Genomic DNA, 16599 nt, shown 5'->3' with positions numbered 1-16599 from the left:
TAACAAGCTGCTACGTGCCAATCTAATTAAAAGGTGCAAATAAAGTTCCTTTTTAACCTAGTAATTACAACGTGTGAATTCTTCGTGCAAAACATTCGCTCTAGCTTCGTGCAAAATATTCGCTTTAGCTTCGTGCAAAACATTCGCTTTCGCTACGTGCAAAACACTCGCCCATCGCTACGTGCGAGAACATTTTGGTGACCCCGACGTGATAACGTGAAAAGTGCTAAGTGCAAAATTCTGTCACGACTTAAGTATGAATAACGAGATCGAAAACATCGTGGCCGAGGCCTTGCGGCTACTTACCGCCCTAGAGGGCAGCGTAAAGGAGGTGGCCGCAAGCCTCGATGCGAAGATGAAACCGGAGGTGGCCGCCGTGAAGGTGGACATCTTGGCGTCCCTGTGGCGGGACGGGAACGCCGCGCTGATGCGCGTCGAAAGTGTCACCGGCCCCCATCCGCGCAGGGGCCCCTTCACGGAGGCTTATGCGGCAGCCATGGCGGCTGCAACCAAGCGCCGTGAGGGAGCCGCCTCCAAACCGTCCATTTTGGACACCACGATGGCGGGGCAGCCATCGCGAGCAGACCACCTGCCTCGCATAGAACTGCCCAAGTTCGAGGGCTCGCCCTCCGAATGGCCCGCGTTCTCGAGTCGATTCGAGAAGCGCGTGGCCGGACTTACGGAGGACTCCGATAAATTCGCCTTTTTGATAAAATGCCTCGAGCGGTGCGACATCGCGAGGCACAGTTGTGAGGCATTCGAAAACGCCGGAATGCCGTTCGCCCAAGCTTGGGCCAAGCTGGAGGAGAGATTTTATAAGAAGCGGGTGGCATTTATGGGCCACATCCGCAAAATCCTCGAACTGCCCAGGATGAGCTCTCCGTCGGCGAACGCGTTGATGCGCGTCATCGACGTAGTGGAGACGGCCGTGGCCTCAGCCCGCCAGATCGCCGAGGCTGGCGATTCCACCTCCGTGGTGGAAGACGGGCTGATTGTCGCGCTCGTAATGGACAAGCTAGACGCTGAAACCATTGCGAGCGTGACACGGCGTGCGGACCAGCAGCTCATCCCTACGTGGGTTGAGCTGCGTCGCGAGCTGGATGGGCTGGCTAATAAAATTTATTATCAGCCCAAGCGGAAGGAAGATGCGGATCGAGCGCGTGGAGCGAACCAGCGAGCAGCACGGACGGTGCTAGCTGCAACCGTCACCCCGAAGCCTGCTGCCATCGCCTCCAGGCCTGCGCGGAGGGCGCCGGCGACCCAGCCAGCCGCTGCCGCCATCGTTCCCGCCAGCACCAGTACGAAGGTAAGAACGGGGGGTCAGGGGGCTGGGACGCGACGGTGTTACGCGTGTGACAGGACGGGCCACGTGACGACGGTGTGCCCGGAGCTGCGCGCGCGGTCCGTAATTCAGTGCATTAATTACATTATGGACCGCCGCAAGTGCATGAACTGCTTCTCGAAGGACCATCCGGCCAATGCATGCCCGAGTGAGCGGAGGTGCCAGGTGTGTGGCAAGAAGCACCACACAATGCTCCACGTGCACTCCGACCCGACGCCGGAGTGACTTGCCCACTCCGTGCCCTCACTCCGCGCCCGCTCCGTGCATCCGAACCCCAGTGCCGTGTCCCGCCGTTCCCGCTTCGTGCGTCCTCGCGTGTGCTCCGTGCGTCCTCGCGTGTGCTCCGTGCCTCGCCCCCCGTGCTTCGTGCCCCGTGTGTGCTCCGTGCTTCCTCGTGCTACCGCGCCGCCCAGTGCCTGCTGCTTGCCGCCTGGTGCCCGCGCCGTGCCGAGTGAATCCAGCTTCGTGCCCCGCCGCTCCAGCTCCGTGCCTCGCCGCTCCCGCTCCGTGCCTCCTCGTGCCACCGCGCCGCCCAGTGCCTGCTGCTTGCCGCCTGGTGCCCGCGCCGTGCCGAGTGAATCCAGCTTCGTGCCCCGCCGCTCCAGCTCCGTGCTTCCTCGTGCTACCGCGCCGCCCAGTGCCTGCTGCCTGCCGCCTGGTGCCCGCGCCGTGCCGAGTTACTCCAGCTTCGTGCCTCGACGTTCCCGCTCCGTGCCTCCTCGTGCCACCGCGCCGCCCAGTGCCTGCTGCTTGCCGCCTGGTGCCCGCGCCGTGCCGAGTGACTCCAGTTTCGTGCCCCGCCGTTCCCGCTCCGTGCTTCCTCGTGCTACCGCGCCGCCCAGTGCCTGCTGCTTGCCGCCTGGTGCCCGCGCCGTGCCGAGTTACTCCAGCTTCGTGCCTCGACGTTCCCGCTCCGTGCCTCCTCGTGCCACCGCGCCGCCCAGTGCCTGCTGCTTGCCGCCTGGTGCCCGCGCCGTGCCGAGTGACTCCAGTTTCGTGCCCCGCCGTTCCCGCTCCGTGCTTCCTCGTGCTGCCGAAACGCCCAGGGACTGTAGTCTGCCGCCCGGTGTCCAAGCTTTGCTGAGTCACGCAAGCTGCGTACAGGTATGTGCCCGTTCTGTTCCTTTAAATGTCACCGTGCCGCCCGGTTCCTGCTCCGTGCCTCTTCGTGTTGCCGCGCCGCCCAGTGCCTGCCTCTTGCCGCCTGCTGCTCGCGCCGCTTCTAGTTCCTGCTCCGTGCCTCTTCGTGTTGCCGCGCCGCCCAGTGCCTGCCTCTTGCCGCCTGGTGCTCGCGCCGCTTCTAGTTCCTGCTCCGTGCCTCTTCGTGTTGCCGCGCCGCCCAGTGCCTGCCACTTGCCGCCTGGTGCTCGCGCCGCTTCTCGTTCCTGCTCCGTGCCTCTTCGTGTTGCCGCGCCGCCCAGTGCCTGCCTCTTGCCGCCTGGTGCTCGCGCCGCTTCTAGTTCCTGCTCCGTGCCTCTTCGTGTTGCCGCGCCGCCCAGTGCCTGCCTCTTGCCGCCTGCTGCTTGCGCCGCTTCTAGTTCCTGCTCCGTGCCTCTTCGTGTTGCCGCGCCGCCCAGTGCCTGCCTCTTGCCGCCTGGTGCTCGCGCCGCTTCTCGTTCCTGCTCCGTGCCTCTTCGTGTTGCCGCGCCGCCCAGTGCCTGCCTCTTGTCGCCTGGTGCTCGCGCCGCTTCTAGTTCCTGCTCCGTGCCTCTTCGTGTTGCCGCGCCGCCCAGTGCCTGCCTCTTGCCGCCTGCTGCTTGCGCCGCTTCTAGTTCCTGCTCCGTGCCTCTTCGTGTTGCCGCGCCGCCCAGTGCCTGCCTCTTGCCGCCTGCTGCTCGCGCCGCTTCTAGTTCCTGCTCCGTGCCTCTTCGTGTTGCCGCGCCGCCCAGTGCCTGCCTATTTCTGCCTGGTGCTCGCGCCGCCCCGCGTTCCTGCTCCGTGCCTCTTCGTACTGCCGCGCCACCCAGTGCCTGCCAATTGCCGCCTGGTGTTCGCGCCGCACCTTCTCGTTCCTGCTCCGTGCCTCTTCGGATTCATTCTGCATCCAGAAGCTGTTGTATGCCGCATGATGCATCCAACATCCCGAGGAGATCCCGCGCCGTGCTGCGTTCCGGCTCCTTGCATCATCGTGCTTGTCCTGCGCCTCGTCCTGATGAAACTACCCCACAGGATGGTAATGACCCCCTTTCGGGCGCCAATTCATCGAGTGATCCTGCTGCCGATTCTTGCCAATCAAGACGTGCCTCGGTTGACATTTCACAAACGGAAGACATCCCGCTACTGGACAACTACGTGCTGCTCGCTACTGTCGCGATACTCATCCAGGACAACATGGGGATGTGGCAACGGATCCGATGCGTGCTCGACTCCGGCAGCCAAATCGAGGCAATCACCAAGAATGCGGTCAAGCGTCTTGGATTAGCGATGCACCCTGCACGATTGACGCTGAGTGGCGTGGGGAGCAAAATCCCAGTAACCCAACAAATACGAGCGAAGATTACGTCGATTGACGGCAGCTGCTCTGAGGATGTCGGATTCTTCGTGATTCCCGGTCTCAGTGATCAACCGGCTCGTGCCATCAGACAAGACGAATTGGACCTGCCAGAGGCCAAGTTCCTAGCAGATGCGGAATTCTACCATCCTGGAACAATCGACGCTATCTTAGGTGCCAGAATATGCTTCGACGCACTCAAGACAGGGCTGCGTCGCCTCCCAAATGGCTTGACCCTCCAGAATTCTAAATTCGGATGGCTCGTGGGAGGAATGCTACGTGACACGACTTCAGCCGATCTATACGAACACAGTTGTCTAGCTACGTGCGTCGATGACCTAAAGGAGATCCTCGAACGATTCTGGAGAATCGAAGAACTCCCAAATGATGCCGCCGACTCCACGGTTTGGAAGTCTCACGAACTAGAGACGCACTTTAAGGAGCATACCACCATCGCTGACGATGGACGATACATCGTACAAATTCCCTTACGGGGGGAGCTAAACCAGCTGGGAGATTCAATGGGGCAAGCAAGACGCCGCTTGCTAGCCCTAGAAAGACGTCTCGCCAGCCATGAGCCCACCTACGCAGAATATCGAAAGTTCATGCGAGAGTACCAAGAGCTGGGCCACATGTGCCCAGTATCAACGGAGGAGCTCCCCAAAGTACGCTACGTGATTCCCCACTCTTGCGTGGTCAAGCCAGACTCGACTACCACAAAACTACGCGTTGTGTTCGACGCCAGCGCGAAATCAACGACGGGAATCTCGCTGAACGACCTCCAAGCCGTAGGACCCGTGATCCAGCCTGACTTGTTCCGAATCTGGCTAGATTTCCGTACTCAAACCGTGGTGGCGACTGCCGACATCGTGAAGATGTACCGTCAAGTGTGGGTATCCGAGCCCGACACTTGGATGCAGTGCATTCTGTGGCGCGACAAGCCAAAGGACACGATGCAACTATTCAGACTCCTCACTGTTACGTACGGTGAGGCTGCTTCGTCTTATTTGGCCTGCAGGGCGTTGTTCGAAGCCGGGGAAGAAGTGCGGACTTCCGATCCCCAGACAGCTGACGCCATCCAATCATCGTTCTACGTGGACAACCTTTCGTTGGGCGCATCGACTCCCGAGCAGCTACGTGAGCTTATGACCAGCGTCGAGCGAGCACTCAACATACGCGGGATGCCATTGCGAAAGTGGGCATCTAACTCACCAGAGATCACCAGTAAAATCCCGGTGGAACACCGCGATACAACTGTACAGATTGGTGAGAAGCAGGCCATCAAGTTGCTCGGCCTGGCTTGGTGCCCTACAGAGGATACGTTCCAGCTCGTAGTCCAGGATGAGTTCTACGAGCCTTTGGGTTCATTGGAGAAACGACGTTTAGCATCCAAAGTTGGCAAGCTGTATGATCCTATCGGGATCCTCCAACCAGTGATAGTCACCGGAAAGATTCTGCTACAAGACCTCTGGCGAGATGGCTTCGGATGGGATGAAGCCGCATCACCTCGCATGATCGAAAGCTGGAACGGATTCGCCAGCCACCTGCCGCTTCTCAGACAGCTCCCAATCCCAAGGATGGCGCTGCCCAGCGAACCTCAGGACGCGATCATGTACGGCTTCAGCGACGCATCTACGAAGGCCTTTGGATGCGCCATTTACCTTCGCTTTCTGGACGGTGAAGGAAACCCGCAATCTCGGTTGCTGTGCTCCAGGTCGCGATTGGCACCCATCGAAGAGGTGACTTTGCCGCGACTCGAACTGCAAGGAGCTCTGCTCCTAGCTCGCCTTTATGCCAAAATAAAGGACGCCTTTGGCACCCGGATAAGCCAAACTCGTTGGTGGACTGACTCTCAGGTGGTACTGGCTTGGATACGTTCCGACAACACCAAGTGGGGAGTCTACGTTAAGAACCGGGTGGAGAAAATTCACGCTGCCACGAATCGTCTGGATTGGAGCTACGTGCCGACGAAACTCAACCCAGCAGACCTCGTGTCCAGAGGACTTCCTGCCAACAAGCTCATAAACAGCGAGACTGCGAGTTTTTGGCTGAACGGACCGAGTTTCATAGTCAATGATGAAAGGCCAGTTATGCCTCAACTAAACTACGTGACTGCGTTGGAGGAAGCTGTCGACGCTCCTCTATTGTTGACGGCCATGGTGGGGAACGATTGTGATGACTTGTTATCCCAGTACAAGCACCACAACTCGTTCATCATGACAAGACGACATTTCGCGTGGCTCGGTAGAGCAATCTTTAACTTACGCGCACCCTCATCCTCCGTGGAGAAAAAATCAGGACCCCTTCAGCTCGACGAATTGGAGTACGGACTCCAACTGATAGTACGGGTGATGCAAGCTACGTGCTTTCCCAATGAGGTCAAGGAGATGCAAGACTCCGGGTCAGTTACGCCCAAAGGTTCGATGCAGCACCTCGACCCAATAGTAAGGGATAAGATCATCTGCGTACGGGGACGACTAGGAAACTCGGATCTGGCTGACGAAGCCAAGGTTCCTTTCCTAGTACCAAAGTCGCATCCCTTCTCCCGCGTAATCATCCGCCATTTGCACGAGCACAATTTCCATGCGGGAACTGAGCTGATCATGGCCGAATTCCGTGCGAGATTCTGGATGCGAGACCTGCGAAGAACAGTCGTCGGGGTAACCTCGAGATGCGTAATTTGTGCCCGAGCGCGCCCAAGACAATACGCCCAGCAGATGGGACAGCTGCCGTCGGCTCGCGTCAACGTGTCTCCCGCCTTCACCCACACCGGCGTGGACCTGTGTGGCCCCTTCGAAATCGTTTCAAATGCTCGATCAGGCAAGCGTAGAACGGTCTACGTTTGTATCTTCGTGTGTTTCACTACGAAGGCCACGCACTTGGAGGTAGTGGAAGATCAGTCGACATCGGCGTTCATCTCAGCTCTATTACGATTCGTGTCCCTACGTGGAAGACCTGACACGATCTACTCCGACAACGGCCGCAACTTCGTGGGAGCTGCCAGAGAATTGACCCTGCTTCGCAAGACTCACAACAACCGGGAATTCCAGGACGAAGTGGTGAGCTTGGCAGCGGACAGTGGAATTCGTTTCTCGTTTATCCCTCCCAGGAGCCCAAACTTCGGAGAGCTTTGGGAGGCCAACATCAAGGTGGCAAAACGATTGTTCAAGGCCGCCGCAAAGGGAGCCCAGCTGAACTTGGTAGAGCTACAGACGTTACTCTACCAAATTTCGGCCATTCTCAACTCCAGGCCGCTCACCGCAATCCACTCCAGTCCGGAATCGGTAGAGGCACTTACCCCTGCGCACTTCCTCATCGGACGAGCATCATTCACCACTCCTGCCCCGCTTGGAGACGATGACACGGTCGGTGTCAAAACTCGCTGGAAGCGAGTCCAGAAACTCGCTCAGCAATTCTGGTCCCGTTGGCGAACTGAGTACCTTGCTCAGTTGCGTTGTAGTGCGAAGTGGACGAAACGCACTACAAACTTGCAGACGGGCCAGATCGTGCTAGTCGGTGATGACAACCTACCCGTTGGACGATGGCCCATGGGCCTGGTCGTCAAAACCTACGTGGGACCCGACGGCATCGTACGTGTCGCTGACATACGAACAAGCAGCGGCATCTACAAGCGCAACGTGAGGCTGTTGGCACCCCTCCCAGTTGAGGCCGCTGAAACGGAAGTATCCAAGGAGCATTCGGGCGCACCTGACTCTTCCGTATCCGACGCAGCGCCAAACGAACAACTTGAGGGATCAGCAGCGCAGTGTCCTCCTGACTCGACTCCTGGCTACGTGCCGCCGACGACCCCTGAGCATGAGGACGACCCACCACCTACGTGCGGAATTTGGGACGGTCGCCTGCGTCCCAAAGGGGGGAGGAATGGTTGTGGGAAATAATCGCGTTATAATCGAAACAATTATGTCATCCGCGCGATCATGCGATAAGCGCATGATCAATCACGTCATCCGCGCGATCATGCGATAAGCGCATATCAATTATGGCAAATCCCCTCCATGACCCGGAAGATCGTGTGACGTGCCAGACCGCGTGCTGGAATGTCAGCTTATCACCGCGTGCTGGTACGTCACAGGAGAGAGCGCGTGGGAGAGCTTTCGCTACGGGCAACTCTCCCACGCATAGGGAAGTGGAGGGGAGCGATGACACCTATAAAACCGTCGATCAACGGATCGACGGGCTCTCTCGCTTTTCTTACGTATACCTACGAGTAACAAGCTGCTACGTGCCAATCTAATTAAAAGGTGCAAATAAAGTTCCTTTTTAACCTAGTAATTACAACGTGTGAATTCTTCGTGCAAAACATTCGCTCTAGCTTCGTGCAAAACATTCGCTTTAGCTTCGTGCAAAACATTCGCTTTCGCTACGTGCAAAACACTCGCCCATCGCTACGTGCGAGAACAAGCACCTTCTCAACCTCATTTTGCATCGTCTCATTCTCTTTAAAGTCACCTTAAGCACCTTCTAAACACCATTTTGCATCGTCTTATTCTCTTTAAAGTCACATTAAGCACCTTCTAAACCTCATTTTGCATCGTCTCATTCTCTTTAAAGTCACCTTAAGCACCTTCTAAACACCATTTTGCATCGTCTCATTCTCTTTAAAGTCACCTTAAGCACCTTCTAAACACCATTTTGCATCGTCTCATTCTCTTTAAAGTCACTTTAAGCACCTTCTAAACCTCATTTTGCATCGTCTCATTCTCTTTAAAGTCACCTTAAGCACCTTCTAAACACCATTTTGCATCGTCTCATTCTCTTTAAAGTCACTTTAAGCACCTTCTAAACACCATTTTGCATCGTCTCATTCTCTTTAAAGTCACTTTAAGCACCTTCTAAACCTCATTTTGCATCGTCTCATTCTCTTTAAAGTCACCTTAAGCACCTTCTAAACACCATTTTGCATCGTCTCATTCTCTTTAAAGTCACTTTAAGCACCTTCTAAACCTCATTTTGCATCGTCTCATTCTCTTTAAAGTCACTTTAAGCACCTTCTAAACCTCATTTTGCATCGTCTCATTCTCTTTAAAGTCACCTTAAGCACCTTCTAAACACCATTTTGCATCGTCTCATTCTCTTTAAAGTCACTTTAAGCACCTTCTAAACCTCATTTTGCATCGTCTCATTCTCTTTAAAGTCACCTTAAGCACCTTCTAAACCTCATTTTGCATCGTCTCATTCTCTTTAAAGTCACTTTAAGCACCTTCTAAACACCATTTTGCATCGTCTCATTCTCTTTAAAGTCACTTTAAGCACCTTCTAAACACCATTTTGCATCGTCTCATTCTCTTTAAAGTCACTTTAAGCACCTTCTAAACACCATTTTGCATCGTCTCATTCTCTTTAAAGTCACTTTAAGCACCTTCTAAACCTCATTTTGCATCGTCTCATTCTCTTTAAAGTCACCTTAAGCACCTTCTAAACACCATTTTGCATCGTCTCATTCTCTTTAAAGTCACTTTAAGCACCTTCTAAACCTCATTTTGCATCGTCTCATTCTCTTTAAAGTCACCTTAAGCACCTTCTAAACACCATTTTGCATCGTCTCATTCTCTTTAAAGTCACTTTAAGCACCTTCTAAACCTCATTTTGCATCGTCTCATTCTCTTTAAAGTCACTTTAAGCACCTTCTAAACCTCATTTTGCATCGTCTCATTCTCTTTAAAGTCACTTTAAGCACCTTCTAAAGACCATTTTGCATCGTCTCATTCTCTTTAAAGTCACCTTAAGCACCTTCTAAACACCATTTTGCATCGTCTCATTCTCTTTAAAGTCACCTTAAGCACCTTCTAAACACCATTTTGCATCGTCTCATTCTCTTTAAAGTCACTTTAAGCACCTTCTAAACCTCATTTTGCATCGTCTCATTCTCTTTAAAGTCACTTTAAGCAGCTTCTAAACACCATTTTGCATCGTCTCATTCTCTTTAAAGTCACTTTAAGCACCTTCTAAACCTCATTTTGCATCGTCTCATTCTCTTTAAAGTCACTTTAAGCACCTTCTAAACCTCATTTTGCATCGTCTCATTCTCTTTAAAGTCACCTTAAGCACCTTCTAAACCTCATTTTGCATCGTCTCATTCTCTTTAAAGTCACTTTAAGCACCTTCTAAAGACCATTTTGCATCGTCTCATTCTCTTTAAAGTCACCTTAAGCACCTTCTAAACACCATTTTGCATCGTCTCATTCTCTTTAAAGTCACTTTAAGCACCTTCTAAACACCATTTTGCATCGTCTCATTCTCTTTAAAGTCACCTTAAGCACCTTCTAAACACCATTTTGCATCGTCTCATTCTCTTTAAAGTCACTTTAAGCACCTTCTAAACCTCATTTTGCATCGTCTCATTCTCTTTAAAGTCACCTTAAGCACCTTCTAAACACCATTTTGCATCGTCTCATTCTCTTTAAAGTCACTTTAAGCACCTTCTAAACCTCATTTTGCATCGTCTCATTCTCTTTAAAGTCACTTTAAGCACCTTCTAAACCTCATTTTGCATCGTCTCATTCTCTTTAAAGTCACTTTAAGCACCTTCTAAACCTCATTTTGCATCGTCTCATTCTCTTTAAAGTCACTTTAAGCACCTTCTAAACACCATTTTGCATCGTCTCATTCTCTTTAAAGTCACTTTAAGCACCTTCTAAACCTCATTTTGCATCGTCTCATTCTCTTTAAAGTCACTTTAAGCACCTTCTAAACCTCATTTTGCATCGTCTCATTCTCTTTAAAGTCACTTTAAGCACCTTCTAAACCTCATTTTGCATCGTCTCATTCTCTTTAAAGTCACTTTAAGCACCTTCTAAACCTCATTTTGCATCGTCTCATTCTCTTTAAAGTCACCTTAAGCACCTTCTAAAGACCATTTTGCATCGTCTCATTCTCTTTAAAGTCACTTTAAGCACCTTCTAAACACCATTTTGCATCGTCTCATTCTCTTTAAAGTCACTTTAAGCACCTTCTAAACCTCATTTTGCATCGTCTCATTCTCTTTAAAGTCACTTTAAGCACCTTCTAAACCTCATTTTGCATCGTCTCATTCTCTTTAAAGTCACCTTAAGCACCTTCTAAACCTCATTTTGCATCGTCTCATTCTCTTTAAAGTCACTTTAAGCACCTTCTAAACCTCATTTTGCATCGTCTCATTCTCTTTAAAGTCACTTTAAGCACCTTCTAAACCTCATTTTGCATCGTCTCATTCTCTTTAAAGTCACCTTAAGCACCTTCTAAACACCATTTTGCATCGTCTCATTCTCTTTAAAGTCACTTTAAGCACCTTCTAAACCTCATTTTGCATCGTCTCATTCTCTTTAAAGTCACTTTAAGCACCTTCTAAACCTCATTTTGCATCGTCTCATTCTCTTTAAAGTCACCTTAAGCACCTTCTAAACACCATTTTGCATCGTCTCATTCTCTTTAAAGTCACTTTAAGCACCTTCTAAACCTCATTTTGCATCGTCTCATTCTCTTTAAAGTCACCTTAAGCACCTTCTAAACCTCATTTTGCATCGTCTCATTCTCTTTAAAGTCACTTTAAGCACCTTCTAAACACCATTTTGCATCGTCTCATTCTCTTTAAAGTCACTTTAAGCACCTTCTAAACACCATTTTGCATCGTCTCATTCTCTTTAAAGTCACTTTAAGCACCTTCTAAACACCATTTTGCATCGTCTCATTCTCTTTAAAGTCACTTTAAGCACCTTCTAAACCTCATTTTGCATCGTCTCATTCTCTTTAAAGTCACCTTAAGCACCTTCTAAACACCATTTTGCATCGTCTCATTCTCTTTAAAGTCACTTTAAGCACCTTCTAAACCTCATTTTGCATCGTCTCATTCTCTTTAAAGTCACCTTAAGCACCTTCTAAACACCATTTTGCATCGTCTCATTCTCTTTAAAGTCACTTTAAGCACCTTCTAAACCTCATTTTGCATCGTCTCATTCTCTTTAAAGTCACCTTAAGCACCTTCTAAACACCATTTTGCATCGTCTCATTCTCTTTAAAGTCACTTTAAGCACCTTCTAAACCTCATTTTGCATCGTCTCATTCTCTTTAAAGTCACCTTAAGCACCTTCTAAACCTCATTTTGCATCGTCTCATTCTCTTTAAAGTCACTTTAAGCACCTTCTAAAGACCATTTTGCATCGTCTCATTCTCTTTAAAGTCACCTTAAGCACCTTCTAAACCTCATTTTGCATCGTCTCATTCTCTTTAAAGTCACCTTAAGCACCTTCTAAACACCATTTTGCATCGTCTCATTCTCTTTAAAGTCACTTTAAGCACCTTCTAAACCTCATTTTGCATCGTCTCATTCTCTTTAAAGTCACCTTAAGCACCTTCTAAACCTCATTTTGCATCGTCTCATTCTCTTTAAAGTCACTTTAAGCACCTTCTAAACCTCATTTTGCATCGTCTCATTCTCTTTAAAGTCACCTTAAGCACCTTCTAAACACCATTTTGCATCGTCTCATTCTCTTTAAAGTCACTTTAAGCACCTTCTAAACCTCATTTTGCATCGTCTCATTCTCTTTAAAGTCACCTTAAGCACCTTCTAAACACCATTTTGCATCGTCTCATTCTCTTTAAAGTCACTTTAAGCACCTTCTAAACCTCATTTTGCATCGTCTCATTCTCTTTAAAGTCACCTTAAGCACCTTCTAAACACCATTTTGCATCGTCTCATTCTCTTTAAAGTCACTTTAAGCACCTTCTAAACCTCATTTTGCATCGTCTCATTCTCTTTAAAGTCACCTTAAGCACCTTCTAAACCTCATTTTGCATCGTCTCATTCTCTTTAAAGTCACCTTAAGCACCTTCTAAACACCATTTTGCATCGTCTCATTCTCTTTAAAGTCACTTTAAGCACCTTCTAAACACCATTTTGCATCGTCTCATTCTCTTTACAGTCACTTTAAGCACCTTCTAAACACCATTTTGCATCGTCTCATTCTCTTTAAAGTCACTTTAAGCACCTTCTAAACCTCATTTTGCATCGTCTCATTCTCTTTAAAGTCACCTTAAGCACCTTCTAAACACCATTTTGCATCGTCTCATTCTCTTTAAAGTCACATTAAGCACCTTCTAAACCTCATTTTGCATCGTCTCATTCTCTTTAAAGTCACCTTAAGCACCTTCTAAACACCATTTTGCATCGTCTCATTCTCTTTAAAGTCACCTTAAGCACCTTCTAAACACCATTTTGCATCGTCTCATTCTCTTTAAAGTCACCTTAAGCACCTTCTAAACACCATTTTGCATCGTCTCATTCTCTTTAAAGTCACTTTAAGCACCTTCTAAACCTCATTTTGCATCGTCTCATTCTCTTTAAAGTCACTTTAAGCACCTTCTAAACCTCATTTTGCATCGTCTCATTCTCTTTAAAGTCACCTTAAGCACCTTCTAAACACCATTTTGCATCGTCTCATTCTCTTTAAAGTCACTTTAAGCACCTTCTAAACACCATTTTGCATCGTCTCATTCTCTTTAAAGTCACTTTAAGCACCTTCTAAACCTCATTTTGCATCGTCTCATTCTCTTTAAAGTCACCTTAAGCACCTTCTAAACACCATTTTGCATCGTCTCATTCTCTTTAAAGTCACTTTAAGCACCTTCTAAACCTCATTTTGCATCGTCTCATTCTCTTTAAAGTCACTTTAAGCACCTTCTAAACCTCATTTTGCATCGTCTCATTCTCTTTAAAGTCACCTTAAGCACCTTCTAAACACCATTTTGCATCGTCTCATTCTCTTTAAAGTCACTTTAAGCACCTTCTAAACCTCATTTTGCATCGTCTCATTCTCTTTAAAGTCACCTTAAGCACCTTCTAAACCTCATTTTGCATCGTCTCATTCTCTTTAAAGTCACTTTAAGCACCTTCTAAACCTCATTTTGCATCGTCTCATTCTCTTTAAAGTCACCTTAAGCACCTTCTAAACACCATTTTGCATCGTCTCATTCTCTTTAAAGTCACTTTAAGCACCTTCTAAACCTCATTTTGCATCGTCTCATTCTCTTTAAAGTCACCTTAAGCACCTTCTAAACACCATTTTGCATCGTCTCATTCTCTTTAAAGTCACTTTAAGCACCTTCTAAACCTCATTTTGCATCGTCTCATTCTCTTTAAAGTCACCTTAAGCACCTTCTAAACACCATTTTGCATCGTCTCATTCTCTTTAAAGTCACTTTAAGCACCTTCTAAACCTCATTTTGCATCGTCTCATTCTCTTTAAAGTCACCTTAAGCACCTTCTAAACACCATTTTGCATCGTCTCATTCTCTTTAAAGTCACTTTAAGCACCTTCTAAACACCATTTTGCATCGTCTCATTCTCTTTAAAGTCACTTTAAGCACCTTCTAAACCTCATTTTGCATCGTCTCATTCTCTTTAAAGTCACTTTAAGCACCTTCTAAACCTCATTTTGCATCGTCTCATTCTCTTTAAAGTCACCTTAAGCACCTTCTAAACACCATTTTGCATCGTCTCATTCTCTTTAAAGTCACTTTAAGCACCTTCTAAACCTCATTTTGCATCGTCTCATTCTCTTTAAAGTCACCTTAAGCACCTTCTAAACCTCATTTTGCATCGTCTCATTCTCTTTAAAGTCACCTTAAGCACCTTCTAAACACCATTTTGCATCGTCTCATTCTCTTTAAAGTCACCTTAAGCACCTTCTAAACACCATTTTGCATCGTCTCATTCTCTTTAAAGTCACCTTAAGCACCTTCTAAACACCATTTTGCATCGTCTCATTCTCTTTAAAGTCACTTTAAGCACCTTCTAAACCTCATTTTGCATCGTCTCATTCTCTTTAAAGTCACTTTAAGCACCTTCTAAACACCATTTTGCATCGTCTCATTCTCTTTAAAGTCACCTTAAGCACCTTCTAAACCTCATTTTGCATCGTCTCATTCTCTTTAAAGTCACTTTAAGCACCTTCTAAACCTCATTTTGCATCGTCTCATTCTCTTTAAAGTCACTTTAAGCACCTTCTAAACCTCATTTTGCATCGTCTCATTCTCTTTAAAGTCACCTTAAGCACCTTCTAAACACCATTTTGCATCGTCTCATTCTCTTTAAAGTCACTTTAAGCACCTTCTAAACCTCATTTTGCATCGTCTCATTCTCTTTAAAGTCACTTTAAGCACCTTCTAAACCTCATTTTGCATCGTCTCATTCTCTTTAAAGTCACCTTAAGCACCTTCTAAACACCATTTTGCATCGTCTCATTCTCTTTAAAGTCACTTTAAGCACCTTCTAAACCTCATTTTGCATCGTCTCATTCTCTTTAAAGTCACCTTAAGCACCTTCTAAACCTCATTTTGCATCGTCTCATTCTCTTTAAAGTCACTTTAAGCACCTTCTAAACACCATTTTGCATCGTCTCATTCTCTTTAAAGTCACTTTAAGCACCTTCTAAACACCATTTTGCATCGTCTCATTCTCTTTAAAGTCACTTTAAGCACCTTCTAAACACCATTTTGCATCGTCTCATTCTCTTTAAAGTCACTTTAAGCACCTTCTAAACCTCATTTTGCATCGTCTCATTCTCTTTAAAGTCACCTTAAGCACCTTCTAAACACCATTTTGCATCGTCTCATTCTCTTTAAAGTCACTTTAAGCACCTTCTAAACCTCATTTTGCATCGTCTCATTCTCTTTAAAGTCACCTTAAGCACCTTCTAAACACCATTTTGCATCGTCTCATTCTCTTTAAAGTCACTTTAAGCACCTTCTAAACCTCATTTTGCATCGTCTCATTCTCTTTAAAGTCACCTTAAGCACCTTCTAAACACCATTTTGCATCGTCTCATTCTCTTTAAAGTCACTTTAAGCACCTTCTAAACCTCATTTTGCATCGTCTCATTCTCTTTAAAGTCACCTTAAGCACCTTCTAAACCTCATTTTGCATCGTCTCATTCTCTTTAAAGTCACTTTAAGCACCTTCTAAAGACCATTTTGCATCGTCTCATTCTCTTTAAAGTCACCTTAAGCACCTTCTAAACACCATTTTGCATCGTCTCATTCTCTTTAAAGTCACCTTAAGCACCTTCTAAACACCATTTTGCATCGTCTCATTCTCTTTAAAGTCACTTTAAGCACCTTCTAAACCTCATTTTGCATCGTCTCATTCTCTTTAAAGTCACTTTAAGCACCTTCTAAACACCATTTTGCATCGTCTCATTCTCTTTAAAGTCACTTTAAGCACCTTCTAAACCTCATTTTGCATCGTCTCATTCTCTTTAAAGTCACTTTAAGCACCTTCTAAACCTCATTTTGCATCGTCTCATTCTCTTTAAAGTCACCTTAAAGACCTTCTAAACCTCATTTTGCATCGTCTCATTCTCTTTAAAGTCACTTTAAGCACCTTCTAAACCTCATTTTGCATCGTCTCATTCTCTTTAAAGTCACCTTAAGCACCTTCTAAACACCATTTTGCATCGTCTCATTCTCTTTAAAGTCACTTTAAGCACCTTCTAAACCTCATTTTGCATCGTCTCATTCTCTTTAAAGTCACTTTAAGCACCTTCTAAACCTCATTTTGCATCGTCTCATTCTCTTTAAAGTCACTTTAAGCACCTTCTAAACACCATTTTGCATCGTCTCATTCTCTTTAAAGTCACTTTAAGCACCTTCTAAACACCATTTTGCATCGTCTCATTCTCTTTAAAGTCACTTTAAGCACCTTCTAAACACCATTTTGCATCGTCTCATTCTCTTTAAAGTCACCTTAAGCACCTTCTAAACACCATTTTGC

At 47.5% G+C, this 16599-nt stretch overlaps 1 protein-coding gene across 1 annotated transcript; it reads left to right on the top strand.

Annotated features, from left to right (window-relative positions):
* The first annotated feature begins 256 nt into the window (after positions 1-256).
* On the top strand, positions 257-7732 carry LOC131271134 (uncharacterized). The gene is made up of 2 exons (XM_058272520.1): positions 257-1306; positions 3512-7732. Exons 1-2 carry the CDS (start codon positions 257-259, stop codon positions 7730-7732), a joined length of 5271 nt encoding a protein of 1756 aa, XP_058128503.1.
* The last annotated feature ends 8867 nt before the right edge of the window (positions 7733-16599 follow it).

This window comes from Anopheles coustani, unplaced genomic scaffold, assembly GCF_943734705.1.
Source record: "Anopheles coustani unplaced genomic scaffold, idAnoCousDA_361_x.2 U_15, whole genome shotgun sequence".
Lineage (NCBI taxonomy): Eukaryota > Metazoa > Arthropoda > Insecta > Diptera > Culicidae > Anopheles > Anopheles coustani.
Note: the sequence above shows the minus strand (reverse complement) of the source record. Positions and strands in the feature narration are given on the sequence as shown.

Coding starts and splice junctions, on each gene's coding strand:
- LOC131271134 (XM_058272520.1), top strand. CDS start 257: ATGAATAACGAGATCGAAAACATCGTGGCCGAGGCCTTGCGGCTACTT. Junction 1,307..3,511: donor CCGCCAGCACCAGTACGAAG/GTAAGAACGGGG, acceptor ACTACCCCACAG/GATGGTAATGACCCCCTTTC.